The sequence below is a fragment of the Seriola aureovittata genome, chromosome 10 (assembly GCF_021018895.1).
Source record: "Seriola aureovittata isolate HTS-2021-v1 ecotype China chromosome 10, ASM2101889v1, whole genome shotgun sequence".
Classification (NCBI taxonomy): domain Eukaryota; kingdom Metazoa; phylum Chordata; class Actinopteri; order Carangiformes; family Carangidae; genus Seriola; species Seriola aureovittata.
Window position 1 is genome coordinate 6,800,399 of NC_079373.1, and position 20,066 is coordinate 6,820,464.

Sequence of the window (20,066 nt, forward strand, 5' to 3'; positions counted from 1 at the left end):
CTTCTGTCCCCCAACCAGCTCCAGGCTCTGATCCACCAGAAGCAACAAGCCCTTCTGCTCCAGCAGGTATTTATTCAATACTAACACTAATGCAAGTGCTACTGATAATAATACACAATATTCTGGTTTACTGGACTGGACCTGTGCTGACTAGTAGACTAGTTTTTTTCTTGCATGCAAATACTTACTGGATTGAAGCAACTGTAACTAAAGGAATAAATGCAATATAACATGAGGTGAGGTAATGCAATATGAAGTTTGCCTTGCTGGCCATCCAAATTCAAGCAATATTATCTTATAGCAATTGAGGTAAGATAAATATATAATTGGCCTATAGAGGTAAACTAACTAGTCAATTAAGTTAAACTAAGTTAATTAAGTTAGTTTGCTAAGACAAACTAGCTAGCTAACAGAAAAGCACACTTTAAGAAACCTGTTAATTTTCACCCAGCTAATATATTATTGAGATATCTTACAGCTACGGTAAACAATCTTATCTACTACAGCTACAGCAGTAATTAGTTAGCTTGACTTGACCCTGGTTTAAATCATATATATTTTCTGCCTCCATTAAAGTCTAATTACTCCTGAATTTAAAAAAAAATTACAAACCACAAATCTGAAAAAAGAAAGACTTGAAGGACATGGAAATATTTTTACAGTTGGTTGTGACTTTACTTGCCTTTCTCGCACTGTTTCATGTAAATGTCTTTAAAGCAATGATCCCTCACCATTTTTCTAGCAACATCTGAAAGAGTTTTACAAGACGCAACAACATCAGATTCACCTGCAGCTGCTTCAACAGCAGCCAAGCAAGAAAGCCAAAGAGGTAAATAGTGATTTGTAGTGCGTTGTGTATTTGTGTTTTGGTTTGTTTCGGAAGGCAGAGTGTGAGCAGAGTTTCACATGAATACTACCTCGCTTTTCTGTCTTGTTTTCTCTCTCTCTGCCCTCCAGCTCCCTGCACAGCAGCTCGTGTTCCAGCAGCTCCTTCAGCTCCATCAGCAGCAGCAGCAGCAGCAGCAGCAGCAGCAGCTCCTCCGGGTGCAGAGACCGGTCCTGTCCTCTCCTGCCCTCTCTCCAGGTCACTCCTCTTTACATGCATCACCAAGCTTTTACATTACTACTGTCTTTTCTTGTCCCTCTGTGGAGCAGCATCGGTGAAGAACAATGGCGATGTCACCTTGTTATCATTTCCAGTGTCCTTTGTGTTTCAGTTGTCAGTACAGAATCTGTGTATCTGTTGTAATTCAGAGCATTGTTTGCAAATGTGAGATTGAATTGATAGTTGAGTTGTTATAATATGTTGTATCATATCACAAGGACAGCAAAATATACAAACATGGACATGCATCTGGTACGATTAGTTTCTTGTTGATTTTACGCTCAGTTATATAACTGCACCAAACTCAAAAGAGACGATAATGAAACCTAAAAGTAGAAAATTCATCTTTAGTTATATTGTAGCTGTTTGTCCTGGATTACAGGGAAGTGGCAATGAGCTCATGAGAAAGAGCTGCTCTCCCTGTTTCTCGGAATGAACCGCGTGAATGTGAAGCGCAGAAAATGACCCTTCACTGCTCAGTTAATATCATTATCTTGAAAAGGGGCAAGTCCTCTCCACAACATTCTGGCAGGACAGAGAAGCAGCTACAGCTGCAGCAAACGTCTCATCTCACTGCGCTGCAGAACAGAGAGGTTCAGGAGATACTTTGTTCCCACTGCCATCAGGCTGTACAAAAACTCAGCCAAAGGATTTGATCATTATTGTTTATTTATTATTAACTGTTTTAATTATTATCAACAATGAGCTAATGGACACATAAATTTCCCTTAGGGGATAAATAAAGTATCTATCTATCTATCTATTGATCTATCGATCTATCTATCTATCTTTTTCATACATATTCCTCAAATTTATAATTTATTAATAGCTAATGATCAATGTGAAAAAAAACCACTAAGAATAATGTATATGTGTTTGTTTCTTTATGTGTTAGTTGGTTTCAGCTCTGCAGAGATGCAGCAGATATGGAAAGAGCTCACAAATGGAATAACTGAGGAGAAAACCACAATTAAGGGCAATCACGACTGTTCTGCTAACAGCATAATGTCAACAAAAGTCACAGGGAGACGGGCCGGCGAACAGCAGTCTCCTTCTCCTCGCAGGGCAGAGTGGTAAGATCTGTCTCGTGCTGTATACAGATTGTGAGAACTCAAATGATACTGCCTTTTTGTAAACATCAAAGACTTGTCATCTGTAGACATTTTTCTTCCTCTCAAGGTGCAGGTGGTGGTGGTGGTGGTGGTGGGGGGGGTTTGCTTTTGCAGCAAGACTTCACTTTTAATTCCCCTCGGGACGATATATTTTGTTTTGTTTGTTTGCTTTGTGTTCTACCACCTGAAGTGGTTAAACAAAGAAAGAAAAAGTTTACATGAGTACATGTCCTAAAATCAAAAGTAAATAGATTTCCATTTATTTTTCATTGCTCCCTTCCACCTCTCTGTGTAATTTCCTGCCACCTGAAAAGAAAACACTGTTTTATTGCTGTTTTGCTCTCGTTCTGTTCTGTTGTTCTGTCTGTTGTCTGGCTGCTGTGGCTTTTAATCATGACAATATTTTCACTCTGCTTCTGTTCTCCCTTCGCCTAGTGCTGATCGCGCCGCTGCACATGTTCTCTACAGTCACGGTGTGTGTAACTGGCCCGGATGTGAGTCAGTCTGTGAAAACTTGAACCAGTTTATCAAGTACGTTTCTAAACTCCATCCTAATTTATTTCACTTTCTGACTCTTTTGCAATTTTTCTGTTTAGGACAAAAAGGAACAGTCTTCTGAAAATCTTTTCTTATCAAAGAAACTCACCCCCTGAAATGGTTGTAGCCCCAGGTTGTGCCTCTCATGGAACATCATTACATTTGAGGCACGGAACTAAGCATCAGTTTTTCTTTCTTTGAAAAACCAAGAGAGTCCGTTCCCAGCACTTACTGCATATTCTCAGAATTGTCAAGGACTCTTTCAACCCTGTAGATAAAAAAATATTTTGTCTGCTGCAATTTTAAAATTTCTTAACCGAGGTAGCCATAAATTACACATCTCCTTGTTCATTTTGTACAACACAAGAAAAATATCAACATTATTTTTGCAAGAAATAAATAAAATAAGGAAAAGTAGCATTAATATAGATTAAAAAAAGTACCTGATAGTAAAACCTTTTAACTTAACTCTGAAAAGACACATCCATCTTTGTTTGGATAGGAAATAGTCAGAAGTTGAGAATCATATTTAACATGCAGCAGAGTGAGTATTGTTTTGTGCAGATGGACAGAAGAGTCTGTGAGGATTTGGGAAATACATTCAAAAGTTTGTAGTTAAACAACCTCTTTTTTTTTTAAAGAACACTTAGGACTTATTTTTCAGAGGAACTGATGCTTATCTTTGTGACTTGAAAGTAAGGACAAGCTTAGGCTAAAAACATCTGTAGCCTGGTGCTTCATGGAGAAGTAGCGAGCTGTGGTGGAGTTTGGTTCACAGCACTTACGAAACATTTACAACACTTTCTTTTAGAGCTAATTCAGAGGGGGGGGGGGGTATGATACTCAGTGAATAGATTTTAACAGGAAGATTGCTTTTATGCACCTGTGTGTGTGTTTCAGGCACATAGGCAGTGAACACACTCTGGATGACAGGAGCACAGCCCAGTGCAGAGTCCAGATGCAGGTGGTTCAGCAGCTGGAGCTTCAGGTGTGTACTAGTCCTGTAAAATCCTGTCCAACAACAAAAGTTAGAGCTGCTGCTTGAATGCGTTTGGCTGTGCCAATATGATACTGTCACTTTAAAAAAAAAAAATTTATTTGAAACATGTCTATCCTGGTATTCATAGAAGCTATATTTGTCTGCAACACTGAATTCTTTTCCCTGAGATTTCACCTTATTTTACCATCTAAACACCTTCCAGCTCATGCTAAATATTCATGTAATTTCAACCAACATCTCCTCCTTCCTGATGTTTGACACAGCAAGAGATTGCACCTTGCAAAGAATGTGTCAGGTTCACTGCCTTCCATCTCAATAATCTGTGCTCAGTGATTTTGATGGGACACCATCCACAGATTTCCCCCTCTCTCCTCTAACAGCTCTGCAAAGAACGGGAGCGTCTGCGAGCGATGATGGCTCACCTGCATCTGCCATCTTTAGAGGCTCAGTCGCTCTCTGCACCCGCGAGTCTACAGTCGGCACAGGCTGATACAGCTGCTGACCTGCGCGGCCTACAGGTAGATAGTGTGCGGTAATAGCTGTGTGACCAACACGGCCGGAGTAAATGAGCCGTACACTGTGTGGCATTTCAGAGCTGTGAGCAAAAACTCCAAATATGTGGTGGAGGGTGGAAATAACACGTGTCTGGCTGCAAAAAAACGTATCTTCTCCAGCGCTGATGAATATACCGCCAGCCTGCAATTGACCTGGAGAATTTTTACAGTTGGATGAGTTGCAAAAATATGTTGTTATTTTCTTTCGAATTTGAACATTTGAACCTGCAGAGAAATTCATGTCCGAAAAAAAAGTTTTACTATTGTGAGGCTTTCTACCTGAACTCTCAAAACTCCCACTGCACCATGTGTGTCCTGGGCATTTCCTTTCCTTTTGGCGCCCAGCTGCTGACATCAGATGGCTGCCATTGTGTCTTCAGACGTCAGATATGCTCTGATAATGTGGAAGCTAATCATTTGTTAATCTTGCAAATATTGCACCATAATCACAACACTCACCAAACAATTTCACCCTATAATTAACAATAATTGGCTTCTCCCCTCTTGTGATATTAGTGGAATCACCTCTGGAGAGCCGAATCAAATCGCTCTGTTCCACTCTGTTGAAAATCTCCCTCTCTGTTTTGTTTCTCTTTTCACTCCACTCGTCCCTTTGTTAACTTGGATCTTCTGCTTGCGTGGCTCTCAGCTAAGCTCAGTCGGCGTCACCAACAAGCTGAACCCTTCAGACTCGGCACAAGCCCCCCCCCAGCCTCTGGCCCCTGGCGGCACTCCATCCCAGGGGTGTGAAGAGGAGTCCCCCTCTCATACAGAATGTGCTGGAGCCATAAGGCGTCGTCACCACCCTTTGGTCTACTCGCTGTCTTCAGGTAAACCAAACACTGTGGTCACATTATGTTCACACAGAGAATAAACAGTTCATAGCACATTTTTCTACTCCACTTTCCACTTACTATGTTTTATCGTCTTCCAGAAAATGAATATGAGCTCTACAAGAACACTGATATCAGACCACCTTTCACCTACGCAACTCTGATAAGACAGGTACAATCTTTGAGTCAGTATATTTATACAGAATATTTATATTATTTGCAATCTTAAATACTGCTATTGGTATTTAAGAATCCAGATTTTCTTCTCCTTTGTGTTTTTCTATTTTGTATTCGCTGTTCTCTAGAATATGAACATTTTAATATTGGAGGCCTTTCTTGCTGAAAAATGACCTCTTGTTCTGCTGCGTTTTCTGTGGGTTCGATGATTCCCATGTGAGCTCATTCATTGAAATTAACTATCTACAGCTTAAATCTTTAATAAGTTTGGTCATTTTTCAAGCAAAAATGACAAACTCTCCTGGTTCCAGCTTCTTAAATATGAATATTTGCTGGTTCTCTTAGTGCTCTGTGATAGGACACTGAATATCTTTAAGTGTGTGCTGATTGGACAAAAAAAAAAAGAATATTAAATAGATCTGTTTGGGCTAACATTGTGTAAATCAAACATTTAATTAATCAATAAAATAAATTCCAGAGAAACTGATCATGAAAATAACCCTACATTTCAGTCTACACGTGTCAGTTAGAAGGTTAATGGCTTTAATCCTACAATAGGTAATATAAAAAGTAAAAAAATAAAACGATTGCTTCAGTGTTATGAGAGTAAGACTTTCCCCTCATTCCTTGGATTAGAGGTGAAACAGTCAGGGCTTTAATTTGATCCTGTAATGTGCTACAGTTTTTTATTCCCTCTCCATTTGCAGGCTATTATGGAAGCATCAGACATGCAGCTGACGCTCAACGAGATCTACAACTGGTTCACACGGACGTTCGCTTATTTCAGACGCAACGCTGCCACTTGGAAGGTATTGCACCCGCAGATAATTAACTGTGTGATCCCAGAGTGTGTGTCACACCTGATGTATGCAGCATGTACTCCTTAACAGCTCCTTCACTCTGATTTTCTCTGGATCAGAACGCGGTGCGCCACAACCTGAGCCTGCACAAGTGTTTCGTGCGTGTGGAGAATGTGAAAGGTGCCGTGTGGACGGTGGACGAGCTGGAGTACCAGAGGAGGAGATCTCAGAAGATCACAGGGTACAGCAGATGACTTCCTGTTTGTCACAGCGCTGTTATCAGGGTGTCTGTGTGTATTTCTGTTCAAATATGACGATATTTAAAACATTTTTAGTACTTCCAAAAACATTAAATAACGCCATGTCATCTTCTGGGTTTTAACATGGATCATTAATTAAAATACAAATAAATCCTTGTTATTGTAAAATATATAGCACTCATAAAACTGAGTGAAAGACTGGACAGATCCAGTATATACTCGGCCCTGTCTGCCATAGATCAAATTTAATACTAACCCTCTTTAAGTCATTTTTACACCTTGAATTTAATTAACAAAAATTAAGATGTTTTAATTGACCTTTGTGTACAGGGTAGAAAAGCCTGGAGCCCACTGACTGACATCAATTAAAAATGCATTGGTGGTTCTGTGCACCGCTCTGTCCTGTGTTCTCCCCGTCTACAGAATAGGCCTGAATTGATTCCATAGTGCATCTACAGCACTGCTCGTGTTAGTTTTTTTTTTTTTATTATAGTCCTCAATAAATGACTGATAGATACGACCGGAATAAGTATCGTGACAGGCACTAATACGAGGCCTTTTCCTGATCAATCATTCCAAAGAATTATTTATCATCATAACCGACCTTGCCTCAAACTATTGCTGTTTACCATGTTGTGGTTTGTGGAATATATACAAGTCATTGATTTGCTTGCCGTGAATTAGACATGCATTATGTCTATTTTGAAATTCTGTAACCTTTCTTATTCCTCAGAAGTCCATCGCTGATCAAAAATGTGTCCTCGAACCTCGCTTTCGGGACCGCTCTGAACGCCAGCTTACAGGTGAGCGCATGTTGTTTGAGTGCAGCTTCTTGATATGAAAGGAGCCTGAGCTGGTTGTGATAGTTTGATTTTTTTTTTATCCATCTTTGTAGATGGCACTGGCCGAGGCGTCGCTGCCGGGATTCAAGAAGGAGAATGTGAGCAGAAACCCCCGGAGTCAGATACAGGAGAGCAACGCAACAAACGGCCACAGCGACCAAAACATTTCTTTACAAGTCCAGCAGTCAGTTGTGTTTATAGTGAACTCCAAAGATCAATGAAATGACCGATGTGTATCAATAATGGATTGAAACGTCTTTGTTTTTCGCCTCTTGCAGGTCTCTTTTCCTCAAAGACGAAGTGATGAATCTGAAACAGCAAAAACCACCGACACCAGCCGCTCTGCAGAGTGACGTGACTGAAAATGATGAAGAGCACTTGTTCGACCTTGAATGACCCCTAACACTGGATTGGTCTCAGACTATAAATAATGATAGTGCAGTCAAGCGAGCCTTCATTGAGCATTCAGGGACGTAGGCCAGTTTACAGTACATGCAGTACCGTTGTGACTTCATTTATGTGTCTCCATGTGGTGCCAGGTGGCCTGAAATTCTCACCAGAGTCAGTATTAAATATTTGATCAATTAAACATATACACTGAGCTATTTGGAATTTTGATTATTTATTATCGTATGGTTCATATCTTCATATACATTAAAAATGTGTCTGTCAGTGACTAAATGTCTCCACTTTTTCACACAAAGGAAACAAAGGAAAGTGGAATATAGCAACACTTGTGGTTTTAAATCAATACCACCTTTTTTTTTTACATATTCTAATTTATAGGTCAAAGAGATTACATTTCTGACTGTAAGATGTGAGCTTTAAATGATTTATTAGTGCTAAAGTCCAGTCATATTTGATCCTCTATATTTCAACATTTTCTTTTACTCAGATAATGATGTTCGAATCTCTTTTGCAAGGGAGAAAATTTCATCACGACAAGCATAAACGTTAAAAGTCAAGTGATATATAAGAGTGTACACAATGAGCATCTGATAGTTTGGGGGAAATATGTTTTTCTTTTTCAAATCCTCTCATTTTTAATGTTTTAAGTAAATATATTTCAAGGCCAAAGTAAATGATTGACAAAATAATTAGTTATGATGTAGAAAATGAATGTTTTGCTTATTTGTTGTGATTGTCTACAAGTAACGGAGTAAAGCATAACGAGGGTGAACCCCATTGTTACAAAAAAGATGTTGTGTTCGTCATGGAAACAGTTAAAAACCTGTACAGCCTGTGCTGTTCCTCCTCTTGGTTTCCTCTGTACATAGAAATGTATTGTTACGTACTGTATATATGTGAAGATTCTTTCTGATGAAGTGGGTTTTATATGCTTTTGTTTCAGAAAATAAGCAACGCTGTGCCGTCCTCTTTTATAAGCCCGTCAGAGCAGGTGCTGAGCACATACAACAATCTGTTATGTATAAACATGTGTTTGTCTGTTGTTGTATGTCCACCGTATCTCATTCAAATGAAATAAATATATGTAAACCGGCTTAATGTTTACTTTATTACTATGAAAATTGTGGTAAATTACACTAATTGGACTAATTTAAATGTTTTACACTGTTAAATTTTGCCCTCAGTTATCTACCGGTTTATTCACAGACTTAAAACCGTGTGCTCCCACTGATCTGGCAAAGTTAAGGCACCCTGCGAAACTGTATGTGCTGTTTTTAGCTTCTTCTTTTCTTTTCTTTTTTATGAAAGAAAAGAATAAATTACTTTTCTTGAGTAAATACATTAGTAGTGTCAAGTTCTGCAATCCCTGAAGGAGATCTTGCAGGGTCAGTTTACTCATTGTTTGGTCATTGTTTAGCTTCGGTGCTCATCAATACTCCCAACATATGGCATCAAAATCATTTTTCAGATTTTCGACTGTTGTAGAATAATTGATGGCCTTTGGTTGTCTTATATAAATGATGTTTTATTGAACATGTATCTCATCAGCAACCAGGGAGTAAATGCATTTACATTTCAGATCATTTACTTCTGATATGATAAAAAAAAAACTGAAATATTAGTCGATCATTCAAAATCTATTTACATTAGATTTACTGTACGGCACAGTGGAAATCCTCCATGTAATCCTGAATGTTTCATTAGCAGTGTGTGTCATATGTAGTTACTGACATAAAGTGTATTCACTCATATGTACACCTATGCACAATTTCATGCTAAGTACTGTACATTGTAGTGATTATGATCAAAATAATGTTCTGGCATGAAAAGGTTTGGGGGAACGGTAGTTTGTTTTTCTGAACCATTCATTTTTTACACAGTTTTTGTTAATATTCATGGTTGTTTGTCTCTTGATGATCACTAAGATAAGGTTGGGGTTTACTCTCCTGTTTAATTTACTACGTCAATGTGTAAAATATTCAATTAATAATGAAATTCATGGACAAACAGTCCCAACTGGATCGCATCGTCTCATCCACTGATGAACACTGTGAGGAGAAGCCGTTCCTGTAGACTTCACAACCAAATGAAAGAACAAAGGCCTCAGATTTTTCAGTTCCGTGTTTTGACTAATGTCAGTAATTGTCTTTGCTGATAACGAGTTCGTTTTAGGTTTGCTGTTGCCTCTCAGGGCTTCCTTTGATTCGCTGTCAGCCCACTAGATGACATTTTCCTCTGATTGCCTCTCCATGCAGCGTGTTTACTGACTGAAAGTTAGCATGGCGCTAGACAACTTCAACAGCTTCACTTATGTGTTGCTTTGATGTGCCATATACTCACCGTGAGGCGGGCAAGTCAACATGTTTTTCAACGCAGCACTTCTGACAGCACTTAGTCAACAGCCCCTCAGAAAAGGGCTGGTCTCTGCTCGTCTTCTCATCAGCGTGTGACGATGATGCTGTCGCCAAACGTGTTCAGTCTCCTCAAAAAGACCTCGTCTGTGGGAAAATTATATTTTTACATACCAAGATAAACAGTCAATGTCACTCACTGTCTTTAATTTTGGAGGTTGAAATACAAACTCTGAATTAGGGATCGAATCCCTTGAGCTGAACCATTTGAAAACAAGAATAAAGGTCTAAAGCCGCACTAGTGTCTGAGTGAGGCTGTAGTTACATGGAGAAAAAAATGAAGTGACATGACAATCTCATATAAACCACCATGGCACAACGGGCTTTGTTGGAGCCTGCAGGGAGTCATGGGAAAAACAAACAACTGTGCTCTCATATTACGCTTTATATTAAACAATAGTGTTTTACGTACATTTTACCACATGATAATGGGCGTCAAAAGGTAACACCTCATTTAGATATCAGGCCGGAGATGGTGTTTGCAAACTCCATCCACTACAGAAGACCGTGAGATTTTGTTCAAAGATATGTAGCTTATATATAATAATGATTCTGTTCATTTGTGTTTATTTGAAATGTTGCTCATAAATATGTAACTTGAAAATAAATACATATAATGTGAAACTGATCATTTTCTTTTGGTTTTCGTAGTGTAAAACATTGACGGGCGTGTGAGCATAAGAGGGCGAGAGAGCTTGCATCCATACGGTATTCAGCTAACACACTTGTGGGGTATGTGTCTCCATTGTGTTAGGTGACTAAAAGCAGAACAGAGAAGGTAACCTGGAGTCACACATCCAGGCCTCAGCGGTCTCTGCTGGTCTGCGATCAGCACGTTCACAGCGGCCACCCAGAGATCTGCTGGGGAGGGGAGTGTTGTTAAGTCCCCCGAACAACAACAAAACACACACACACACTAACAGCTCACAGTCTGCTGAGCGGTGACTCAGGCCGGCATGTTGGGTGTTGCTGGAGGTTTCCTGACCTCTTGCTGTGGACAGAAGCAGGAGGATGAAGAAGGGGACTGGGTGAACAAAGTGTAACGGAGATCCTGAGCAGTCATGAGTGTCAGACATGTTACCTGGAGACCATTTACCTGTGGACGAGAAGGAAGACGAGAGCAACCAGACTAAAGGTTAGTACTAATGACCAGTCTATTCTTTTATTAAAATATATACACACCGCTGCTCTGGCCACTTGTTTTAAGCTTCAACCGATTGGATAATATTTTGTGCTGCTACAGTTGCTAAAAATACTGCGAGGTTTCAGTATTTCCCTGAAAAACGTTATATTCAGAAAAAGTGCCAGAGCCCCTGAAACAGCAGGGAGGGCATCATGGGAAACTGAGACTCCCCAATGACACAGCTTATCGAATCATGCAAGAGTTAGAAAACTCTTTAAGGGAGGATCAGTCTGCACAGATTTAATTTGATAGATTAATATTCAATTCCAAAACACACGCATATATAAAAACAAGTGGAAAAAAGTCCTGGTTTTATTATTCATGTGTGGTCAGCGAGGAATCTTTCGTTAGCTAACAGAACTTTATTTTGATGTGTCTCAAGGTGGTGCGTCTTTTAAATCGCCACAGGAAATCCCTTCAGCACGTGACCCTGTTAGCAGAGGAAATGCCATCCCCACTGAGCTCATCAGCAGTAAGTGGAAACCCCCAGACCTGAACAACAAACAACACAGTGACCAAAATGAACAGTAAAACAAATCAGCTTTGTTAAAGTGAAGACGAGTTAGTGAGAAGGAAAGTAACGATTCATTGTTTCATCAGCTCGTTAACAAGTCTATTAACTGACAAATGTTCACACCAGCAGACTCCTTACTAACATGTACTCTTGGCTTTCTTGTCTGTCTGATAACGCATCTGTGATCGATACATGAGTGTGTCCATAATACCGTGTGCACTCTAATTTTGAATGTTAGATCAGAGCTTGAATTTGCTTTGTGCTAGTTTTATCACTAAGGAGTCTCCACCTGATTCCTGTTCTACAGTAATTATAATTTCAATCTTTGTGCCCAGCCCAGCCTCTGCCTGCCTCACAGGAGGCAGCAGGGCTGAAGAGGCCTCAGTGTGACCCCCAGAAGCCTACATGCCCACGATGTGACCTCACGGTCCCAGACCCTCTTCCCGCTCTTCCCCCCGGCCTGAGCCGAGTGCAGGGCTCCAGCTTGTTGGTGCACAGCAGCAGCAGCAGCAGCAGCGGCGGCAGGAGGAGGAACAGGAGCAGGGACAGTGTGGCCAGCTCACATCAACCTGCAGCTACACTAAGTGGTAGGTACAACATTAGGACTTCACGCATCATGATAATTTGTCGCATGTATATAAATAATGATAGTAAGTAAATACAGTCAGTACAATCAATACATGATATTTCCTTTCCCTGTCTGCTTTTTCATGTTTCTCTGGATTAATGACAGTATGACAGTACAGACCTGTTGACTGAGCTTTGAGCTGAATGATTGGTTGAACAGTGGTTTAATGTCATTGTCTGTTTGCTGCCCGGCTTGATGGTTTTCAGTGAAAAGCTTAGTGAAGCGCCTGTGTGTGGTACTTAAGCGGAAGTTGAGAAATTAAACTGATGTGACCTTTAAGTCTTTTCACTTGTCAGACCAACAACTGCTTAAAAACACTTCAAATAAAGCCAAAGTCAAATTTTTGCGGCTTTTCCGAGTATTTTTTTCAAGTATGGCAACTTCCTACAGCCCTTTGTGGCTGGGAAAATTTGAGAGCTGGTGAGAACCTGCACCATACCGGTTTTAAAAGGCGTCTTTTCCCCCCTTCAGCCACAAGGGGCAGCAATGAGACCAGTCGCACTTGAAAATAAAACTCAAATAAGATGACAAACGTGAGATTTATGCGTTTTTGGGCCATTGCCATATGCCATATGCCTGGGTATAACAAGACAAAAGGATTCAAGACGGAGGATATAACAGTGATCTTATAGATGTCTCCTGTCAAAGGATAAAAAGTTTTCTGGAGGTGAAACTTAAGTTAAAACTCAACAATTTCAAACACTGTGTGGCAGCCGGGTCAGGTCGTGGTCAACTCAGTCTGTGGAAAGGTTGAATATAAATGACAGTTTGAACCTGGCAAACAGTTTGTGATTCTGGGGAGACAATAGACATCAGTTAGATCACGTAAAATACCTCTGAAGATCCAACAACATCTCTCTCTCTACCCAAAGTTTTCAGTGGAAGACAACTGTCTCCCATGCAATGGATAAGGAGTTCCCAAATGGATCTATGCTTGTTGTGTCTATTCTCAGTTTAATTCCATGAAATTAAGGCACTTTATTTAATTCAGATGAGAATTCTCAAATAATTAGCAATTTGAAACATTTGGTCAGTCGTTCATCTTTAGCGAGCACAGAAAAACATGTGCATTGAGATGATTTTTCTGTCACCACCAAAGGCGATTTTTCTTTCTTTACAAATGGAGCTCTACAAAGTTTGCCTTGGACACTTTCCAACTGCTGCACTTCCTTCCAGTTTTATCAAAGCGTGTGGGGGGCCACTCTTTGTTTATCATTGTGTTCATGTTATCTCTATGAAGCGACGCATTAAATCAATGCAGTAGCCACAGATAATGCTCCGTCTTCATCTACACACAGATATTAGCATAAGTTATGTGTGGGGGGTGTATAATTCGAGCAGTTAAGCAGGAAAATGCTGAACCCCACTCCCCAGGGAATTCTGCCGTCTCCTTTTCATTTACTTCCGTGAGTAAACAGGATAAAACAGCTTGATTTGCATGAGCTCACTGACTATCTGGTCCTTGTGAGGATGAAAACGGTACCTGAGTAATAATACATGGTTAGGATCGCGAGAGATGCACAATAACACGCCGGCGAGGTTAATGTATGCAATTTCATCTGCACCTAATTTGGTTAGGAGAGCAATTATCTTGTGACAGCTTCTTCCTAGTTGTTGTTCATCACCGACAGCCTCTATGGCCTTTTTTATTTTCCCTGGAGGACTGAACGAACCTCTGTTATTAAGTAAACACAATCACACTTGATCACTGCAGCAGAGTAGTTTCTCTTTCAAGTTCCATTTGGCACAACAAACAAACACGTGAGAGATTAATTTGGGGTTAATAGAGTCGTTAATCCCCATTTTTGATGGTGTCTGACAGGCTTTTAGAACATACAACAGCTTTTCATGACCTCAGATATGATACCTGAAGCTAAATCACTTCTCCGTCTCATTGTTTCCTCGCTGTGATGCCCACAGACACCTGTTTTAACCTGCTGCTGGCGTGCCTGTCGTGCGAGCTTTCCCTGCTGTCCCTGGGTCTGCTGGAGGCCTGCTACTCCTGTCTCCACCCCATCTGCTCCTGCTGCTGCCACGCCTGCGCCCGCTGCTGCTCGGCCGTTCAGGAGGCGCCCGTGGAGGAATTCAACTGCCACGCCCACTGCCACTCGGTCCTGTTCGAGTCCTGCTGCGAGCCAATCGACTTTCTCGAGTTTTGTCTGGAGTGCTGCGAGATCTGCCACCACAGTTAGGAAGCAGCTGGACCGCCTTGCCCGTGGATTCATTTTCAAGACACGTGTGGAGATGATGATGATGTTGCTTGTGTGAAGGTGTGAACAACACAAGCTACCATTCTATGTGATCACCAAGGTTTTTACTCATTATTTTTACACCATTTGCTGCTAAAATAATAATAACTCCAACTCACATGATTAAGTGGAGATTTGACTTCAAGGCTTCTCACTCTTCTTCAGTGAGGGCAATATTGCTTATGTGCCAGATGAAGCGCTAAATCTTGCTATTGCTACATAGCCAGCATTAGCATTAGCAGCTGTTTACTTATCAGTCTTGCCAAGAGCTTCAGTCATTGCTGCTTTTACAAGACAACAGGTTATAATGTCCTCTGAGCAGTGCTAATTATTCAGGGCAGACTGGATACTGTGACTCGGTATCAGAAAATGACGAGGCTGGCCTGCCAAACTGGAGCTAGCCGGTTAGCATATAAACTTCAGTATAAGAAAAGAAGTAATCGAAACGAGAAACAAAACCAGAGGGTTGCTTTCCAACACTGGAGACTCTTGGTGAGTAACGGAATGAAGTCTGATGCTGAACTCACGTTTCTTCTAGAGTGGTAAGTAAACAGCTGTTAATGCTAATGTTAGCTATGTAGCAATAGCAAAACTTACAAATAGCTCCTTTAAGAGGAATTTGACATTTATGGAAATATTTCTTTTCACTTTCTTCCTGAGACTTAGATGAGACGATTGATACCTGGGACTAGAGCCATGAGGTCATTGGCTTATCTTAGCATAAATACTAGCAGCAGGGGAACAGTAGGGTGACTCAGAGTCTGTTTACAGGTCCTGGGGAGTATTAGCGCACATGTGAAAAAAGTTGTATAAAGCTTTTGTGACTCCAGAGAGCTGCAGTGTCTGATATCGTCCCTGTTTCAGTGGTAGCAGCTCGAGGTTACATTAGCTGCTAATAGCATAACACATCCGGACCCACAATGAGCGGTCGTGGTCAAATTGCATTGTTGATAATGTAGGCGCTTTGTAGGCATTTTAACAAGGAAGAGGAATGTGTTAAATAAAAAGCACACAACGTCTGATTCTGCTGTATAGATTTTGTTCCTTTTTTTTTCCAACAGTCCAACTAAGCTGACAAGAGGAAGGAAAAGATGCGTTATCTCTGAGGTGATTTTTTGGAAAACAGATTCAAGGACCTTTTGAAATATTAAAAGAAATTTATCAAGGTGATTTGCTATGTCTTAAAAAATAAATAAATAAATATCCTTAGATTGACAGGGTGAATAAAACTGAAGCCAGTGTGGGACTGATTGATACTCTAGTGTTGTTCTTGTTCATAGCAGCAAAACCAAGTGGTCTTTTTTTGATAAAGAGGCACAAACAGCACAGAAAGACTCACACTGAAGCGTATACAAACTACATTACATCCAAGATACAGGGCTTGTTCTACAGAAATGCCTTTTGTTTGTATATTACATTGCATTAAATGACTTTGACCCAGCAAGATCCTGAACCAGAGGGGTTTACCTCTTTGCTCACGTTTGTTCACGTTCTCATGTTATAAGATTGCAGGTTTGACTTCTCTCTGCGCAGCTCTTTGCAGCTGAGGAGCAGGGCGACACAAAACTTGTCATCCCTCCCTTGAATCCCTTTTCATATTCGTCATATAAAGCACTTAGAACATAAAAGGAGGCTTATTCTCTCTAGATCTTGGAAGATTGAAGCAGGCTCCTTTAAAGTCATCATGTGAGATGACAGCAGAGAGGCAGAGTAAACAGCCAAAAATAAAACAAAGCGGCGATAAAGACAATGCTGTCAATCTGTCCGGACGAGCCAAGAGGCTCATTTAAATCACGTTAGAGCGAATAAATCGGATTTAAATATCTCTTTTGCCCACAACGCATTTGGATTGTGCCGGTGACAAGACACAGCGGTGATGTCTAATTTAGAGCATGGCGAGCATACACCAACAAATAAACACTCAGGTTTGTTCCACTTGTCCCCCTCAATTTGTTATACCCTTTACCCACAGCTGATGTCTACCTCCACAGATCACAAACAGCTGCTATTGTCAGTGAATTCAGACTGCTACACAGCAATGCACTGTTTTATGGCTGCATGCATTCATTTGCCTTTGAGTTTTGATTTGAAATCACCACTAAAATAAATGATGTTAATGACGCCAGAGAAGATTCTTTACAATGATTTTGCATTTTATAGAAGGAAAAAGAAAAACAAAGGCCACAGGGAATGCAAAGGTTTTTGTAATGTTCTTTCTATTAATTGATTAACTGACCAACAGAAAATTAATAGATAATTGTGTTAATTAATTAATGTATGAGTCATTTTACAAGCAAAATTACCAAACATTCCCAAACACTTTCTAAGTCTTATGTGATGATGAATTAAAGCTGTTTGAACTGTTGGTCGGAGAAAACAAGAAATTCTGATGGGAACTTTTCACTATTTTTTACATGACAAAATAATTAATTGATTAATTGAAAAAATAATTGGCACATTAATAATTAATGTATGATTATACTAATTTTAGTAAATGAATAATAGAATAAAATAGCACATGTAGAAAAAGGGATAATGAAAACATAAAATAACTCAATCAAATTGCAACTGGTGACTAGTTAAAAGAAATTATTTGCCCAAGTGATGATTTTTGATAATATTAACTAACACTATTGCCTATTTCTTTATTTAATAATAATAATAATAATAACAATAATATTTTGTCTGTGCAGCCATGTACGACACTGAGGGAATTTTATTTTCATATTATATTTTATATATATATATATATATATCAATAGGGCATATTATTTTATTTTTATTTTTTTTGTTTTTGTGAATTTTGCTGTTTTTAGAGACCTAGGGGGAACTTCAATTAAAAACTTATAAGCTGATTCTAGTTTTTTTATTTTGACTCAATTTAAGTTAAAATAAAAGTTAAATAAATGAAGATTTTAGCATTTCTCCACCAGAGTTTGAAAACATTATTTACACACAGTCTCAAACCTAAACTACCTGGGTTCCATTGGCTCGGTTGCTCTTGGTCAATTCAACGCTGTAATCCCGCTAAGACTAAGCAGCTTGTCTTTTTCTCTCCTCTCCATACCTCGTACTGCTACGCAGGGTTAGTAATCTCGTTTGAAGTTGCATTACCACATACTTTCTCCTGGAAAATGCAGGAAACAGTCATATCAAACTCATGAAAAATTAATCACCTGTTCACCTCAGTCTGCTGTCCCCCAGTTCAATGCCTCTTTTAGGTATAAAAGAGACATATTAGTGTAACGTACACTGTGAAAAATCAAAGTGCTCTGGGTCAAGTGTTGACAGCTTGGGCAATTAGGTGTAAATAGTTCTTTAAATTATTTTAAATATTAACCTTTAAATGTCAAATGAAGAGACACTTTCCATGCTCTGATTTTGCAGCTTTGTGAAAATCAAGTCATAATGCTAAAATAAGGCTGGGACTGGAAAAAAATCTAAATGGAAAAAAAAAAAACTATAAGTGAGGAGCGTTATGAAACTTTCTCAACCTCGATGAAAAAATAAAAAGGCCTCTTAGGTCTTGGTCAAAGTTTTCTGAAATTGCTTTCTAAAGTTATTGATCTGGCTTTACAAATGTTTGACTTTTCTTGTATGGTTATTTTGTGTCATGCGTTCATTCGGGTGACAGTCGAAGATTGAGAGATGCATTCGCACATTTGTATCATTGCAGAAAGATTTATAAATAAAATGGCCTGTTCAGTTGACAACCTCATCATGCGTCAGAGGCTTGAGGTTGAAAATCGACCCCTTGTTTTTCTGAGCAGCTGTTGGACTGGCAGTCGGAGAGAACAAGACTGGGCGTCACAGACGGAGGATGACCGAGTGAGGAGTGGTTTGTTTTATACCTGAGTTGCTTTTTAAAAAACAACCCTTTCAACACTTTTTTATTCTGCATCTGTCTATTTGTATTCTCGCCTTCCTCAAAAGCTTCATGACAATGGTTGTAACCTACTCAATCAAAATAAGGTTTATGTGTAGTGTATGAAGAGGCGTCTACTGAAATAAGGGGAAATAATAACACCTAATAGTCAGTCTGTCAGATGTGCCCATCTCCTGTAAAGGAAACAAAAATAAATGTAACCAGATTTGAATATCTAACATTTGAGGCTGACGCAGAGAGGACGGATCAAAGGGAGGAGAGACACACCAGAGGGGGGGCAATCATAAACACATTGTCTCATTTTAATAAGTGAGGGGAATGGTTTCTAAACCAGTGCATACCATCAAGTTTAATGTGTTTGGGTGTGTGAGAAGAGGGGGAGGAGGGAATAAAGTGAAGTGCATCAAAACATAGCTAATGAGGGTTGGGTTAAAAATGGGTGTGCATGAAATATTAATGGCAAGCTGCATTTCTATCATGAATATAAGATACCTGGAATCTATGTAAGTTCTGCACATAACTAGGATAAGGAGTAATTCAAGCATAAGAGAGTTCAGGACTAAATATATTCTCTACAGCTCAAATGAATTTAATAAGTCAACACAGACCTGTAATTATCTGATCACTTCTAACATTCATCACCTGTTTGTTACTGATTAGACACTAAGACTCTATTAGAGGCTTTGAAAATAGGGGTAAAAACTCTCATTAAAGTAAATGGAAAAAAGGGGACAGAAGTGTGAATGTATATAAAATTTTTAGGATTGGTATCTTTATATTTATCTATGCAAGTCCATGCCATGTCTTGTTTTGTTGATATATGGACAAGTAGTGTTTTGTGTATGTTGTTTTATGACATGACATCAGATCGCATCAGTCACATTTTCAGACCGATCTACAGCATCATTTTACACAACCAAACAATAGAGGTCCTTCTTGGGCCCTTCCTGCCAGTCATATGTTCAAGCTTAGCCTAGTCATAAGGCAAATCTTTACCAAGGGAAGATTCACGCATTACTAAAATGGGTTGCACCACACAAACTAGTTCATGCAAAAAACCAAGGAATTGTACTGGGTGAACCTGAGTTTAGATTATATTTCATAAAAATAACACATTATACCTCAAATTACAAAAACTTAAGTCACTAATGTTAGACTGAATGACCCAATGGTGTTAGGAGGTTAGTGTAATCTGGACCCACTCTAAAACATTATGACTTTGACTAACTCTCACGCATATTTCCTCAAGTATGCGTATATAAATAAAACAAGTCAATCTACATTTAAAAAACACTGGCACTTAATTTCATATACATTGGCCTCTTATTGTCTCTTATTCTTGGCAGTTATGTAACAGCTTGCAATGTTATAGTGAACTGCTGTTTACATAGTTAATTGCTTTTGACTGGACAGTGCTATAAATTGCTGGCAACCGATTTGGACATTATTAAAGTCTTAACAATCTATTTTAGAACCTCCGAGAACTTAGAAAGTTATTTACACACAAATTAAGTGATGGATTTACCAAAGGCTAGTGCAACCCAGTTTCACATGTCCGCTAAGTATC

General features: G+C 39.4%; 1 protein-coding gene across 1 annotated transcript; it reads left to right on the plus strand.

Moving 5' to 3' along the window:
* The first annotated feature begins 10,955 nt into the window (after positions 1-10,955).
* On the plus strand, positions 10,956-15,635 carry LOC130176483 (myoD family inhibitor-like). Its single transcript, XM_056387603.1, has 4 exons — positions 10,956-11,174; positions 11,605-11,694; positions 12,072-12,323; positions 14,285-15,635. The coding sequence occupies exons 1-4, from the start codon at positions 11,114-11,116 to the stop codon at positions 14,554-14,556; spliced, it is 675 nt and encodes a 224-aa protein (XP_056243578.1). The 5' UTR covers positions 10,956-11,113; the 3' UTR covers positions 14,557-15,635.
* The last annotated feature ends 4,431 nt before the right edge of the window (positions 15,636-20,066 follow it).